This window comes from Mastigoproctus giganteus, chromosome 12, assembly GCF_048544385.1.
Source record: "Mastigoproctus giganteus isolate SK-2022 chromosome 12, ASM4854438v1, whole genome shotgun sequence".
NCBI classification, from domain to species: domain Eukaryota; kingdom Metazoa; phylum Arthropoda; class Arachnida; order Uropygi; family Thelyphonidae; genus Mastigoproctus; species Mastigoproctus giganteus.
The window spans coordinates 57,176,686-57,193,834 of record NC_143586.1 but is presented as its reverse complement, the minus strand read 5'-3'; the positions used below and the strand labels follow the sequence as shown (position 1 = coordinate 57,193,834).

At 36.7% G+C, this 17,149-nt stretch overlaps 1 protein-coding gene across 1 annotated transcript in view; it reads right to left on the bottom strand.

Moving 5' to 3' along the window:
• Nucleotides 1–17,149, bottom strand: part of LOC150077083 (serine/threonine-protein phosphatase 4 regulatory subunit 4-like) — a 297,317-nt gene that overhangs the window by 38,695 nt on the left and 241,473 nt on the right. Inside the window, exon 21 of the mRNA XM_090386255.1 lies at nt 5,649–5,753. Coding sequence (XP_090242381.1) covers nt 5,649–5,753 — 105 coding nt within the window. The remainder of the gene's footprint in view (nt 1–5,648; nt 5,754–17,149) is intronic.

The following is a 17,149-nucleotide window of genomic DNA, read 5'->3' as shown; positions in this document are numbered from 1 at the left end:
AGCCCGGTCGGCGCTTCCCACTGAGAATGTACTGTTGGTAATGTTGTCAGTTGATCCCACTGTACAGAATTTAAAAACTGTCTGACACCACTGTACTCACCTTTACGGAAGCAAAAATCCTTTACCCCTGATGGTAATTAAATCTTTAAGTAAATCCCACATCAGTACACTGTGATCACTGCCACCTAGTGGTTCCTTTATCTGCAAATTGTTAATACACGAATGATCACTGCTGATAACCAGATCAAGAGTATTACTCTCTCTGGTTGCCTCTCGAACATGCTGCTGCAGAAAACAATCATCCAATAAATCCACAAAAGTGTGACTAGTGTGTGAGTGACCAACCCACAAGTTCCAGTCAATATCTTGGAAGCTAAAATCCCCCATTATAAGACATTCCGATTTACTAGCCCACTCTATTTCTCTGTACAATTGTTCACTGTACTCATTCGAGTCATTAGGCCTATAACACACTCCTACTCTTATTTTTGCTTTTGCGGTGCTTATGTCACACCAAACTGACTCAACAGTGCAGTGTTCATCTATATCAACTGGGTGCACTTCTTTTGATTTTATGTTTTTCTTAATTAACAGCAAAGCACCTCCCTTCCTATCCTGTCTATCCTTTCTGTAAACATTGTACTCCCCAAATTCCAGTTCTGCATTCCTAATATATGTGTGACACCACGTCTCTGCTATCCCAACAATATCCGCCTTTGATGTCTTGACCAACACTTCAAATTCATTAAATTTATTTACTATACTTCTAGCATTGGTATACAATCAAGCATACATGCACCTATTCCTAGTTACCCTAACACATCCCATATACCCACCTATTTCACAATGACTGCCATCCGTCCCTGAAACCCCCAACACCCCTTGCTCCAGGTCGCTACTTATTCTAATAGAAGTTGAGCAAGAATCACCTTCAGCTCTGCCTGCGGCTACAGTTAAACTATTAGTCCTTGTATCCCCTCAAGCTAGCAGTTTTCCGACCCACCTAATACTGCCTCAATAGCATCAGCAAATATTCTTGCACCCTTTCTATTTAAGTGTATCCATCCCTGTAGAAGTAGTCTCTCCTGTTAACAAGTACAGACCAGGCTGAAAAAAATTATACCCCTTGAGCCTTGCACAATCTTTCCAGGGCCGAATTGATCGACAAGGCTCTCAACATATACTCCCTCTTATCGTGTCTGGGCAGAATTGCAGACACTTTCAAATTCAACCCTAATTCATGGCTTTGTTCAACAGTGACCTGTACTTGTTAAGTAATTCTGCCGGTCTCCTACTCTTAATATCATTAGTGCCAACGTGTACAACTATATCACCTTTTGTGCCCTTAAAAGGTGATATCTGCTCTACAACGTCATCAACCTTTGCCCATGGTAGACATACCCTGGTCCTGTTTCACCTATCCTTTTTACACACTATGTTCCCCGTTTCCCTGACAATAGAGTCACCGACAACTACTAGTTCCTGTGGGACCAGTGCATTTTGCCTTGGGGATGCCGCTGTGTCGTGCGATGACCAAGTGCAAGCTCTGGTGTTGATGTGAGCAGCTGAGAGCTTGATGGGCCCCTCAATTTAGATCCTTCGAGGGCATCCACCCTGTCCTTCAAGCTCTCATATAGGCCCATAACAATGCTGAGTTGTCGCCTGATTTCCTTACACTCCTTACATTGCGCACCCACAAAGACATCCCCCATGGCAAAATCATGTTCTGTTCCAGAGAGTTCGGCAAACATTTCACAAGTTGCACATTTTTTTTGGCTGTGATGTGTTGGAGAATCGCCCCCCCTCAGTTCTCTCCCGAGTCACAGCACTTCTACCACTTTGTGCCCGTTGCTTTGCTGCTCGAGTCTGGGGCATGATATTTCAAATTAATAAGATCAATAAATTTAATTAATTAAATGTCAATACTACGCTATCTAATAGAAACAGTAATGCGTATTACGCTATATATAATTATACGTTAGAGCTATATAGTTAACACAATTACAAATTTGAATAACCTACCACTCTATACAAAAACAATGGCTGCAAGATTTGAACGAAATAATGGTTTTACGTATATTAAGTAGTAATCTACAAAAACTCCTAATTTGATAACAGCTGGGTACATTGTAACCAGCTGTTATCAAATTAGGAGATGTTGGAGTATTAAACATAAGGATGATGTTTCTGGTTTGTACTAACTTCCCATTCCTACATGTGGAAATTCTTTTAAAGCTCCCTGTGGCTTCAGTTCAGAGATTTCCCCCCTAGTAACCTCAAGGAGGTTTCACTCTGAAATGACACCTCTTGATGAATTCAGTGTTCTGTGTGGTGTCACGGTAACTGGTATTGCTCCGGCTGATGTTGCTTGAAATAGCTGCTCAGAGTGTCTGAGCCTTTTGTTTAAATTAAGAGGTCCCCAGAACGAAGCTTCTTAACTGATTTCCAGGCACCTGCTAATCCCTCTAAACCCTTCTGTATAAAAAAAAAGGGCAACATTTTCTCAATAAGTTTCTCAGTTTTTGAGTGGATTATTAATAATCTTGGAATGGGACTAGATAGTACTTCTGTTCAGGGTCATTTGCTGCATTAGCAGTTTCTGTTTCATGGTTTTTATTTTCTGATAAGCACTGTGTTGGGGCTCCTGAAGAAATAACATTATCAAGATTCATAGAGTTTTTTTATTTTATTCAGTGCCCGTGCTCACCGCCCGGCAAGCAATACATGCACTCAGGTGTGGGACACAAGGGCTACCCAGACACCAGCCTGAATCCTGTCCCTTGGACCATGAGGGTAGGGGCCTAACATTGACATGGCTGACCACTGCAGGCAAACCCACTGGCCAATTGATCCTGGCTGAGGCTTCCAGGACCACCCATCTTTTTGAAGCAGGGGCCAAAGTTGTGTGTTGAAGCTAGGCCCCTCAACCACCAGGATCCCCCTTTCCGAGTTTCCACAAGTCGCAGCACACGGCAAATACATCAGATTCCTATAGTGTTGGCCTGAAACCTAGGCTGTGGATGTTGTATCCCAGTGACACTAATCTGGAAGACTAGTAGCATCACTGGAAGGTCCCTCACTACGTACAGGTGCCCATATCTGGCTAGATATGGTGGTTGCTCCAATGTTGTGATCTTGTTTTTCATTAAAAACCCTCTCACTGTGACAGAGGAATGACACAGCCCATTGTCATGATGCCCAACTGCTCTGTAAAAATTGTTCTTACTGTTCTTTCTTTGGCAATGTGTAACTGTTCTGCAATTAATCAAATGCTCATCTAACAGTTTTAGTGTATGATCTCTCGAATTTTTTCAAAATTCTTGTCTGTTGTTGATGTGGTGGGTTTCCTGTCTTCTTGTCATCGTGGATATTTTCCCATCCCTCTTTGAACCGTTTGTGTCATTCATGCACATGTGGCTGACTCATGGTTTCCTCACTGTACACTTTCTGTAATGTCTCCAACGTTTCTGCACTATTTTTACCAAGTTTCGCTAAAAATTTAATAAAAATTCTTTGCTCTAAATTACAGTTGTTCTTTTTTCCACTAAAGGGTTAAAACACTGATTCACTTAAAGAGGCATGGTTTAATCAAAACTTAACTGATTGCAACAAAACAAAAACTGATCTGTACAAAAAAAAAAAATAAAAAAAAACAAGCTACAGCATGATATGAATGTTGTTGACACACATATTAGTAAGGCATTGGTAAGCAGTGATTCTCATTTCATTTTAGCCACACCTTGTATGACAAACATGCCATGTTCAGTAACAACTACTAGTTAGAAATGCTTGCTCTGAAAATTCTATCAGCACATTGACCAAACCGTATAACTGAAAATCAACTTAACTGTTGAAACTCTTCCACTGAATAAATATCACCTCAAGACCCCCACTTACAGCATTATATCAAAAATATTCTGATCTCAACTCTCTTTCTCGGACAATTTTAGTATCACAAATATATATTTTACAACAGCTCTTATAACCCTAGTGCAGAGTGAAGCACAATAACAACTGATGGGTGGATGTGCACGTGCAAGACATGTAATTTAAAGTGAGTACAAAAATGCTACTTTCCCAGACGTCATATAAGAAAAGATTGGCCTCATCGAAGTCTATAGAAATTTACAGCAGAGACCACACTTAAAAGGTTTACAGCAAGTAAGAAAAAATGAACAAAGTAGGTTGTAGTTTACAGCAAGTGAGAAAAAGGGATGAATAAGGCTCAGTACTTAGAAAGGGTGGGGTTACAGTAAGTGTAATGTGCCCCAAACTGGAAAGGGCCAAAGGGGCACTCAAAAGAGGAGGATTCCTTACTATCCTTTTCCTCAATATTAACTATTGCACCTGGGCTCCATAAACTCTAAGACCAACCATGGGATGAATATTAAAAAGGGCATTATGCATCTGAAATGAATCCGATATTGCAACTTCTAGAGATTGGAAGTTACATATGGGATTCACTTTATTTAGATATATCTTCTACTGCAAGTAACAAGCTGAAACTATGGAAGACACTCAAAGAAATTCTCTGACCAGGATTTCCTGGAGTATAAACAGAAAATTTATTTATTTATTTAAAAAGCATAATAGAATTGGTAAACATTTACGGTCAACTTTATGTTTGTAGACGCAAAAAATGAGAAAAACCCAACATGTTTTTATTTATTTATTTATATTTTTAACCAAGAACAACAAATGCAGCATTCATCAATACTGAATAACTTGTTTGTTTTTTAGTAATCAACAAGTTATTTAATACAGGATTTCAAATGCCACGAATAAATATTACGGCTTTAAGACTCAAGATAGAACCAACTTCCTTTACTACAAGTTGCCTAGAAAAGGGATTTTGCTATGACAGCCTATTCAAGTCTTATTGGTCTCTCATCACATAGCAGATAATGTCAATTAGAGAAGCTCTGATAACTAGCTGAATGGTATAGAGTTACCCATGCTTCTTAATGTGCTCAAATCCATATAATACCATGGCATAAGGCAATTTTCATGTTTCTATCTTGTGAACTTCCCTATTCTATGTGGTCATCCAGGAGTACAAAGAGAAACTTTATTTATTTATATTTAATAATATTCTGTTTTATTCTACCTTTAGTAATAAGAAAATTGCACTTACTTGTGGTATTTAAAATCTTGCAGGTTGCAAAATAAACTAAAGGATAGGATATTCCTCAATCTACTAATTTTGTTATATTAAAATAATCCTAGTGTTACACATATTAAAACTGTTAATATGTGTCTTGGAGTAGAGAGAAATTTTTAGTTTAGTTTAGTTATTTTTAACATTAGTCAGAAAATTAAAGATTTTAAAATTTTTTCATAATAGATACATCTCTTGTTAAAACCATAAACAGCAATTTAAAAAAAAAAAAAAAAAACTTTTTTTACTCTCGAAATTTTATTTCCTTGTAGTGCAAATAAGATATAAATGAAATGGTATACAAAATATTTTACATACCCTTGTATAAGGTAAGAAATATAGAGCTAGTAAACCACCTTATTGAATATTATTAGTTTTTGCCATATAGCGAAGCCAGAGGTTCTTGACAGAACCTCTGGCTTCAATCTTGCAAAAAAAAAAAAAAAAAAAAAAACTCATCCTTTATTACTGAGAATGACAAAAGTTTTACCTTTGTTATTACTACTTCTGGAAGGACTAGATGGTGATGAGACCCTGGGTGTAATTGCACTTTTCTTAGTTTCTTTACTCCTTGACTGTTTCGGCAAAGTACTACCTGATGGAGTATTAAAATTATCTCATTAGATGTAGTTGTTTTTATTTTAAGTATTTAAGAAGCTTATGTTCATTACTGGTTAACATAACAGCATGCCAGAGAATTTAAAAGATGAGAGTAACATAAAAGCCTCAGGCTATATGCAGAGTCATTTGAGTCATGTAAGTCATCTGCATTCCTTAGTTATGAATACAAAATATTAATCTAATTAGATATTAAAATATTTTAGTAAGTTTTTGATATACAGAATGGTGGTAACTGAACTGCATAATTTTTAAGGCTTGTAGATGGAAATAACTAACTGCACAGAGCTGAGCTTTAAAATCAACAATAGTTAAGCAATGCAGAAAGAAATGCATTGAAAAAACGTAGCTCTGTAAAGTATTAGGGGAAAATGGCACCATATAGAAGAACTATAAATTATACTGCAAGTTATTTTATTGCAAATTATAAGAACAAGTGATACCAGAACAGACACAAATTCACCATGACATTTGTATTAAGAGTTGCACTTGGGTGGTTAATTTAAGTTCTATTACGAAGAGAACAGCAATTATTTGGCTATTCTTTGTGAGTACCACTAACAACAAGTTAGTTAATGTGCACAGTGCATTACATTTCATGTGTGTTCAAATTTTTTTCTTAATCAAACTGTTTTTATTTTTCTGTGATTAACAGACATGAAAAGTAAATATAATTATCTCTTATCAGTTAATTATTAAGATTATAACTATACAGAACACTTAATAAAATTCTATACTTTTTCATTCTCTAAATTTAGCTGGTTAATTTAATTTAAACTGTATAATATTTGTTACTCTTAGCACTAGTTGAGGCATATGATGCAAGAAAGCAAGCTTATTTAGCATCAGCAAAAATAAAGCAAAAAAAAAAAAAAAAACTTGCCCATTTCATTCATCCGGTCACTCCAAATGTTAGTCTATTTCACCATTAAATTTATTTAAATTATCAACTTCCACAACAAGAGATGGAAGTCTGTTCCAGCTCAGGTTCTTAATCTGAGCAAGTGGAAGTATCCATCAGCATTGAGCCAGCTTAAACCACTCAAGGCCTTATACACCTCAATCAGATCACTTAGCAGGAGCCTAGTCTCCAGATGCTGCAATTTGCATAAATGAAGCCTTTCTTGGTAATAGCACCCCTTTGTTCCCCTCACCAATCTTGTTGCCCTTCTTTGTACTCATTTCAGCAGCTCTACATCCTTCCTAAAATGAGGCCTCCAGACCTGTACACAGTACTCAACGTGTGGCCTGACCATTGCCATATAAAAGAGGATAATCACCTTGTTCTCTGCTAGCAAAATTCATATATATCATTGAGAAAACTCTATGACCTACTCTGGCAGCCCATGTGCACTGCTCAGAGAACTTCATATCTGACTGCACAATTACCCCCAAGGTTTCTTCATTCTCCACCTCCACGAGTGTAGCACCACACAGTTGGTACGTTTTTCTTGGGTTACTGCTATCCATATGCAGTACAGGCAGTTCTTGCTTTATGAGTTCCCGGGTTTATGAGTTTTTTTTCCCAAATATCAAGTATCAAAAAAATCGAAAATATGAACATTAATTGAAAAAAATGAATGTAAAAAAACAAATGAAAATAAATACCACATTCCAAACCATGTGCATAGCTATACAATATAATGTACCCCGCTTTACAATATTAATCAGTTCCAGAGACACCATCATATCGTGAAAATATCACAATGTGAACCCAATAACACATTGTTTTTTTTTGGTAATTTGTTTCAAGGTCTCGTAAGTTGAAATTTTTGCTGTATAACTAAGCTATTTATCTCTCTAAAATGTCATTTTTAAGGTTACGAGCATGACCTTAAGGCCATATTAAAAGGTCGTGAGCGTGGTTTGAAAATTGTATTAGTTACCAATTCAAATCATTAAAATACACTACCCGTTCATCGTTATCATATGTTCCGTTATAAGAACCAATTTTAAACACCTTTGTGATATTTTTCTGAAGCACATTTCTGGAGGTTACGACCATAAAACAATAAAAACAATTTGCACTTTCCGGTTTATTGGGCTTTTCTGTTACTGCAAGCAATTATAAACGGGTAGTAAACTTGATCTTGTATTTGCGAAAATACCGATAGCTGGAATTGTGTGGTTTTTTTACGTTATTATGGTGAAATGTGTTTCCCCTTTACTGAAATCTTCAATCGTATAAAAAACAAATAAATTTTCAGAATCTTGTCTTCATTCCTTTTTTAAGCTTCATAAACTTGTTACTCCACGCATTCGCGTGGAGTAACAAGTTTATTGCAACTAACATGAGTAACATGTTAGTTGTGCAAATTGTGTGTGCCCTTAAAAAAAATGCTTATGCATGCAATAGTGAAATTTATAATTAAAAGAGAAGATTATCTTGGAAACAAATGCCTCTTGAAACATTTCTGAAGACGACGACTCCTTGTGAAAAAAAACAATGAGTGCTGACCCAACAATGAGTGATTAATGTGTGTGCATTTAGTCAATGATAATGATGAAGAATAAATATTCTTTAACATTGTAAGTCGTAAATAATTTCTCTATTATTATAATTTGCTTGATTTTACAGGTTACGTTTTCATTTCTTTCGATAAATCAATCATTGTTTAAACAAACTAATTAGCAAACTAATTTCATTGTTGAGAATATAACTCCTATTTTTAACATTATGTCTATGGGAAATAAATTCCCGCTTTACGAGCGTGCGCTAAGAACGAATTAACTCGTAAAGTCAAGAACTACCTGTACTTTGCATTTGTCAGTGTTAAACTTTAGTTGTTACTTCTCAGCCCATCTGCCTAACTTCCAGAGACACCATCTCTGGATTACTCCCACTCAACTAGATCCTGTTGCAGTAGCATACTGTCTTTACTGTCATTAACAACCCTGCCAACCTTTGTATCATCTACAAGCTTGGACATTAAGCCTGAAGCCTGATATACTTTCATTGATAAATATACAAAACAACAATGGGCCCAGCACTGAAACCTGGGGGACTCCACTAATAACATTAGTCCACATAGAGCAGTGTCCATTTATTACCACTCTCTGCCATCTCCCACTATCCCTTTATCCATTGCAGCAACTTGCCCTTAATGCCATACTGCTCCTGTTTGTAAAGCAGTCTTCCATTTGCAACAGTATCAAAAGCTTTCCTGAAATCCAAGTACAGTAGGCCCTCGATTTAACGGATAAAAAATTTGTCCTAAAGAAAAAAATTTAGAACCTATTTATATCTGATAGTGTTGAAAATTCCTTCTAATGAAATAAAGGCTATTTTACTGCTAGATAATGCACCTGCTCACCCTAATGCTGAGAGGTTAGTTAGCAGTGAAGATGGGAGAATTAATGTGTTTTTCTGCCTCCTAACACTACTTCACTGATACAGCCGATGGATCAGGGTGTAATCTTTGCATATAAGAGGTTGTATAAGAAGAAGTTTTTGGAAGAGGTGATGGTTGTTTTGGAAGAAACAGAAGACGCAGAAGAAGATACAAGAGGCACAGGACACTGCAAAATTTCTATGCATACAACATCAGACCTGCCATCTTCAACTTAATAGCTGCATGGAAAGATATGAAGATTACTACCTTGGCTAATGCTTGGAAGAAGTTGTTGTATGACGTATAATCTGAAATGGACTTTGAGGGAGTTGAGGTGTCTAAATTTCCAGACACTCTTTTGAGAGCCGGCAACAAAAATGCAACTGAGAATGATGTGGAACAGTGGCTCGAAAATGATGAAGGTGATCCGGGCTACCAAATTTTTTCTGAGGGAGAGATTGCGGAAAATGTTCTTTATGGAGAACAAGAGGACAATGATGATGATGACAAAGAATCAGTTGCACCTCATCTAAAATTGTCTGTTATAAGACATCATACATTACATTGAATCATCAGGCCCTGATGTGCTTCAGTATTATGAACATTTTAGAGAATTTCTATCTACAGTAATAAGGAAGCAGTACCAAGGTGTAAGGCAACTGAAGCTTGATGATTTCTTCAAGACCACTTCATCAACTGGATCGGTTTCACCAGAACCCTCTACTAGCAAGGAATTAACACCTCTCCCTCCATATGACAGTTGTTTCTAACTCTGAAAATTGTGATTCTTTCAATTAAGTTAATATTAATATTGAATATTATGTATCTTTTTTAATGTTTTTTTGTATGTATTTTATTCAATGGAGTTTAAGAATTTTAAAGTATTTTTTCCATCTAAAATGGATTTAAATAAAAAAACTAATGTTCACATTGAAAACAACTTTGTGTGAGCTTTAAGAAAAAAAAAAAAAAAAAAAAAAAGTGGTGGAAACACTCCATGAGTTACATTGTATAGTTTTTGACGTGTTTAATTAAAATAAAGTTCGGTTCCTGTCGTAAATTTCTTTTTATATTTTTAACAGATGTTTTAGTGGCATGTATAAATTACTCAATGTACATTATAATAATAATATTTTATTCATACTTATATATTATAATAACATTTTAATACATCCTGTACATTGTAAGTTCATTATATAATATATTTTTTAAACATAAATTTGATTTAATGGACTTTTGGCAACAACGGATACCCCTTCTCCCAATTAGTCCGTTAAATTGAGGGCCTACTGTATATGATATCAAAATTATTTTTTGCATCCAGTTCCTTTGTGACCACATCGCAGTATCCAATCAAATTGGTCAGAAAAGACATCTCCTTAACAAACCCATGCTGTGTCTGAATTATTACTGCAGTCTTGTCTAGGTGATCCTGCATCACTTCTTTAACCAGTGTTTCCATTATTTTCCCCAGAATAGAAGTTAAACTAACAGGTCTATATTTATTTGTATCACTCTTTGAACTCCCTTTGTGAACTGGGGATATATTCGCAATCTCCAGTCCATGGGGAACTGAATCTAAGGATGCTCTCATAATTATGGCTAGGGATTTGCTTCCTTCCCTCACTGCCTCCTTCAATATAACTGGATAGATTCCATCCAACCCAGGTGCCTTTTTTATGTCTAACTTCAATAATTTCTCTTCCACTTTGCTCTCCATTATTACAAAATCATTTACTTCCCTGTTAGAGTTTGGTAAACTTCTATCCTCTCCTTCCTTACAGAATTCCTCATGTGTGAATGTAGATGCAGAATATTCATTCAGTTTGTCAACTATTTGAGCAGTATCATCAACATTCGAACTATTAATATCAAGTGAACCAATAGGATTCATCCCTTTCTTTCTATAGTTTATATAAGTAAAGAAGTCCTTGCTGTTTTTCTTAGCATCCTTTGCCAAACATTTCTCATTTGCCTTCGCTTGCCTAACCTCCTCTGTGACCTGATTACAGACTAGCTTATATCTACTAAATAGGCTTCTGTGTCGCCTATGGTCCCTCCATAGCCAGGTGGGCAGGAGTGGCAGTGCGTAGCACACGCTTCTTGATTAGACCGGGGTTCGAGCCCGCGACCACCAAATACGGAAAGGTCAGGGAATGACCACTGCATATCCCCGGAGCAATATGGCTTTAGTTGCTAATTCTCCTAAAAACCAAATAACAACAACAACTGTGTTGCCTGATAATTTATATGCATCCCATGCATTTATCTTCTCTGCCACAAGCCTCATTGCATGAATAATCACTGCTGATAATCAGATCAAGAGTATTACTCCCTCTGGTTGCCCCTCGAACATGTTTCTGTAGAAAACAATCCTCCAATAAATCCACAAAAATCTTGCTAGCGTGTGAGTGACAAACCCACAAGTTACAATCAATATCTGGAAAGTTAAAATCCCCCATTGCAAGACATTCTGATTTACTGGCCCACTCTATTTCTCTGCACAATTGGACATTGTACTTATCAAAGTCATTGGGCCTATAACACACTCCTACTCTCATTTTCCCTTTCCCAGTGCTTATGTCACACAAAACTGACTCAACATTGCCTGTCCACCCATATCAACTGGATACACTTCCTTAGATTTTGTGTTTCTTAATTAACAGCGTAACCCTTCCTCCCTTGTCTATCCTTTCTGTACACATTGTACTCCCCAAATTCCAATTCTGCACCATGTCTCTGATCCCAACAATATCTGCCTTTGATGTCTTGATCAGCGCTTCAAATTCATCAAATTTATTTACTATACTTCTAGCATTGGTCTACATGCACCTGTCCTTACTTACTTTTAGTTATCTTAACACAGCCCATGTATTTACTTGTTCCATGATGACTTAAAATCCCCAGAAACTTGCTCTCTAGAATGCCCTCATTACAATAGAAGCAGTGCAAGAATCACTTTCACCTCTGCCTGCGGTTACTGTTAATCTTTTAGTCTGTGAATTCCCCCATGCTAGCAGTTTTCTGACCCACCTAACACTGCATCAATAGCATCAGTAAATATTCTTGCACCCTTTCTATTTAAGTGTATCCCATCTCTTCTTCCGTATACTCTTTCCTCGTCTCTTTTCTTTCTATATATATCTCTTTACAAGTGACACCATGTCCACGAGTCTTACATAACAATGCACACGAAGCATGCATGGGTTGAGATATGACATTTGCACCATATCACTAATATACAAAGGTTCTACACATGTCTACAGCTAACAATACTGCATTAAAACTAGATTTAATCTATAAATTTGTTTTTTCCATACAATTTGCTAAATAGATTATGCAGTATGACAGTGAAGTCTGAGGGGTCAAATAGTTTGTTTATAATGCAGGTGTCAAGCAAAACCTTAATACCAACGTTATAAGTGAAGCACATCATAGCCAAAAATATTTTAACATTTTCCCCCAGTTTTTTTTAATATGAATACACTTAAGTAAATAAATAAATAATTTATTTACTAATGTTTTTTGAGTGTACAGACTAAAAGACAAAGTATTAAAGGTTATATTATTCCCTTTACTTTCTACTAATACACAATGCTGTTATGGACTTATATTTTGTGCATCTGTTCTGAAACAGTCGTGTAATTTAGTTTGCAGAAACTGATGACAGCGATTTTTCAGTACATAATTCTTAATAGTAGTCAGATGCAATAAATGAAGATGCTCACGCCATGCCATCATCTCATTAATACAGTCGATTCCGGTTATTTGGGACACATCGGGACTAGTGCATTTTGGCCCAATTAAGCGGCTGCCCCAATTATCCGAAGTATTAAGTAAATACAGAGGTTAAAAATACAATGTACCCCCCCTTTACAATTAGTTCACTGTACAATCAAATCACATTACAACGAACTCACCATAGTAAAGTACCATTCACTATACGATGTGCAGTAAGCGCCGGTCATTATGATCACGTTTGTGAATTGAATTTTAATTCTATTAAACAGCGATTCTAATTAGCGAAAATAGGAGGAATGTTATCTACAGGCTATAAAAGTAAAGATATATTAAGCACAAATTTACCCTTTATTACCTTACCAATTAAAAAATTAAATGATACGGGAAATTCGGAAGAATATATGTGATAATCGGAATAATTAATACGTACTGTAATATGTACATACTAACTAAACTAGTTGACATTTCTGTTCACTGACATTTGTTGGTGGGGGCTGAAATTTAAAACAGTAAAAAGATAAGCAATCAATAACAAAAAAACATTGCACACACAAATTGCAAGTAACACAATACGTGCAAGTGGGAACGGAGTAACGAGTTACAAAGCTTTAAAAATAGGAATGAAGAGAAGATTCTGAAAATTATTTTTTTTTTATATGACTGAAGATTCCATGGAAGTGTAAACACATTTTACCATAATAACCCACAGAATTCCAGCTGTCAGTATGATCGCAACTTCAATAAGATCGAGTTTACTATCCGTTTACGATTGATTGCACTAACAGAAAAGCTCAATAAACAGGTGACTGCTAATTGTTTTTATTGTTTTATGGCTGTGACCTCCAAAAATCTGACCAAACTACGTGGTACAGTCAGAAAATCTTAGAGTAATCTCCAGTAGTGCGGTCTCCTGCCCCGATTAAACGGCATTTTGTCCCAATTAAGCGAAGTAAACTCTGGCTATTTTCTCGATTCAGTTCTGTTTTTTAAGATTTGCCCCAAATAAATGGCTGCCCCGATTAACCGGTGGCCCAAATAACCGGAATCCACTGTATTTTCAAGCACTGTTAATTTTTACTTACATGAGTCATCTACATTATCTTCTGAGTCACTTCCTATGTCACTTGCCTTCTGTTTGTCGATTGTTGTTGTTGTTCTTATGGGAGTTTAATGGCGCATAAGCTACTATGGCTATAATGTTCCTATTCATTTTTTATATAGGGAAATCAAAAATTTTTATAAATCAGAAAAGATTAAAAAATCCAATCTGCTTCAGAAAGTTGAAAAATTCAAAAATATTTGCCTTGTCACCAATGAGATTCTCTAAAGTTATTGGTTTATTAAGATTTACCAGTGATAACAGGGTTGATGTTCTGTCTTGTCTATAGTAGGGGCAGTCAATGAGTATGTGTTTAATAGTCAGCTTTATATAACAATGTGGACACTGTGGTGGATCGTCTCCTCTAAGTAAATAAAGATGGGTTAGATGGATATGACCTATTCTTGCCCTTGATAGGACTACTTCTCGTCTTGATGTACGGATACTGGAGCGCCAAATTTTCGGATAGTGTTTAAATTGAAAGAGTTTATTATTTGTTTGAGAGTGCCAGATTGTTGTCCATTCTGACAAGCATGCAGCTTGAATAGTTAATGCAAAGTCTGATGGCGGAACAGGGATATTAGTTAAGTCTAAGCTAGTTGGATTTTTTGCAGCTTTATCAGCCAGTTCATTGCCCAAAATACCAAAATGTGCTGGAATCCAACAGAACATGACCTGTTGATGGCGTTCTTCAATTTTTAGTAATGTGCTTCGTATTTCGTCTATAACAGGGTGAACTTTATCTGAGAAATTACATAAAGCCATGATTGAACTAAGTGAATCGGTGTAAATAACTGATTTTAAAGATTGATCAGCACAGAGATTTTGTAAGGCCAGTTTAATTGCATATATTTCAGCTGAAAAGATACTGAATTCAGATGGAAGGGATAATTGCAGCTGCTCCAACGTTTGAATTAGATTTAGAGCCATCTGTATAAATTGGGGAAAAATCACTATATCTTTGAGTGTGAACTGCATGAAGTTGTATGATATTCGATGCTTGTAAAACATCCTTTTCCCCATTGGCAGAGATAAGTGTCACAAGTCACCAGAGGAAGAGAAGCCCATGGTGGTTGACAGCAGGTTGCTACCTGTTGTACGGAATGAAAGGAAAGATTCCAAACTTCCATCAGTTCAAGGAGGCGAAGATCGGCTGGCTTTACTATGCTAGGTTTATTTCTGAAGAGGTTTTCTAGTGGTGGATTGAACAAGTATGACCGAATCGGATGCGAGGCACAACTTTGTATCTTAACAGCATACTTTAGTAACAGTGTTTTTCTATGTAACAATAATGGGGGCTCGTGAGCATCAATATAGAGACTATGTGTGGGCGACGTTCTAAAAGCACCAAGTGCAATCCTCAAAGCACTGTGTTGAATGGGATCAAGCCAACGTAATGCGCTCATTCTGGAAGAATCATAGATGGGAGTTCCATAATCAAGGCAGGATCTGATTAATGACCTGTATAGCCAAAGCAGAGAAGAGAAGTACGATCTGCACCTCATGTTTGGGCGGATAAAGCTTTGAGTATGTTTAACTTTTTTAGAGAGCAAGTACGTACATTTTTAATATGGTTATTAAAATTTAACTTGTTATCAAGGATTAATCCTAGAAATCTGATATTATTAGTGACCGGGATGGAGACATTAGAAATTTGAAATTCGGGATCCAGATGAAGTTTGCTGCCTACAAAAATGGACAGCAACTGTTTTCTGCTGCAAGAGCCAATAGCCATTGAGGCTAGCCCACTGTTGTATTTTATTAAGTGATATCTGAAGCTGCCGTTCAATAGACCTCATATTTTGGGAATGGCAGGAAATGGAAAGGTCATCTGCATAAAGATAAGTCTCGACTGAATTTGGAAGCTGTCTTGTAATAGAATCTATTCTAAGAGCAAACAGAGTGGCACTCAGTACTGATCCTTGTGGAACACCTTCCTGCATGAACATTGTAGAGAGGGCATGTTGGTACTGAACTTGAAATGATCTAGTACGTAGGAAGTTTTGAATAAATATAGGAAGGTTGCCCCACAGACCAAGGGCGTATAGATCACCAAGTATGCCATGCCGCCAGGTGGTGTCAAAAGCCTTCTCTATGTCTATTGAAACCATTACAAGATGTTCATGTTTAACAAAGGCATTTCGAATGGCGAATTCAGCCTTGCCCATAAGATCTAAGCATGACCTATTTTTACGAAAGCCATATTGACTATGGCTCATTACATGTTCTGACTCAATGATCCAGATGAGTCTTCTGTGGACAATCTTTTCTAGGATTTTGCTGAGGCAGCTTGAGAGAGATATCGGTCTATAGCTATGGGGGTTGGTTGGATCTTTCCCAGGCTTTATAAATGCCAAAACAGTAGAGTGATGCCAGGAAGCTGGAAAAACATTTTCTGAAAATATGCAATTGTAAAAAACCAGGAGCAAGCGCAAAGCTTTGTCATCAAGATGTTGTAGCATGACATAATAAATCCCATCTGGCCCTGCAGCACCATTGTGGGCTGTTCTAATAGCATGCAAAAGTTCAGAGTATTGCAGAGGTTTGTTATATGAAAGAAGGCGGGCAGTGTGAAAGTTAATAGCATGCTTTTCTTTGGTGTTTTTAATTTGTTTGAATGATGTAGAAAAGGCTGATGCTGCTGAGATTTCAGCAAACATATTGCCCAAAGCATTAGCAATATCTAAGGGACTGGACAGGTCTTGCCCTTTCCAGGAGAGGATTGGCGAAGGTATAGTAGGAAACTTACCAAATAACTGTCTAATTTTTTTCCATATAGTTTTCGGATCAGTGTTTCTGTTAAAGGTCGATGCAAAATGGGTCCAGGATTCTTTCTTGGCTTGTCTTTGTACAAATTGTGCTTTTTCTCTTAGCTTCTTATAATTAACGAGATTGGTTGGACATTGCTGAAATAAATTCCATGCTTTAATTTTTGCTTTCTTTGCTTTTGTACATTCCTCATTCCACCAGTAATATACAAAGGGTACTAGGAAAGTTTTGCAATACAGCTTTGTTTATTTAATTTTTTCAAAGTAATTTCCTCTACATTCAATACACCTCTGCATCCTCCGAAACCAATCTTTTAAACCAGTTCTGCCAAGTTTCACTAGGGAGTAAAGCACACTCGTTGTCCCAAGCCCGTAGAAGGTCCTCATCACAGGAAAACCGCCTCCCTTTTAGCTTCATTTTCACATGTGGGAA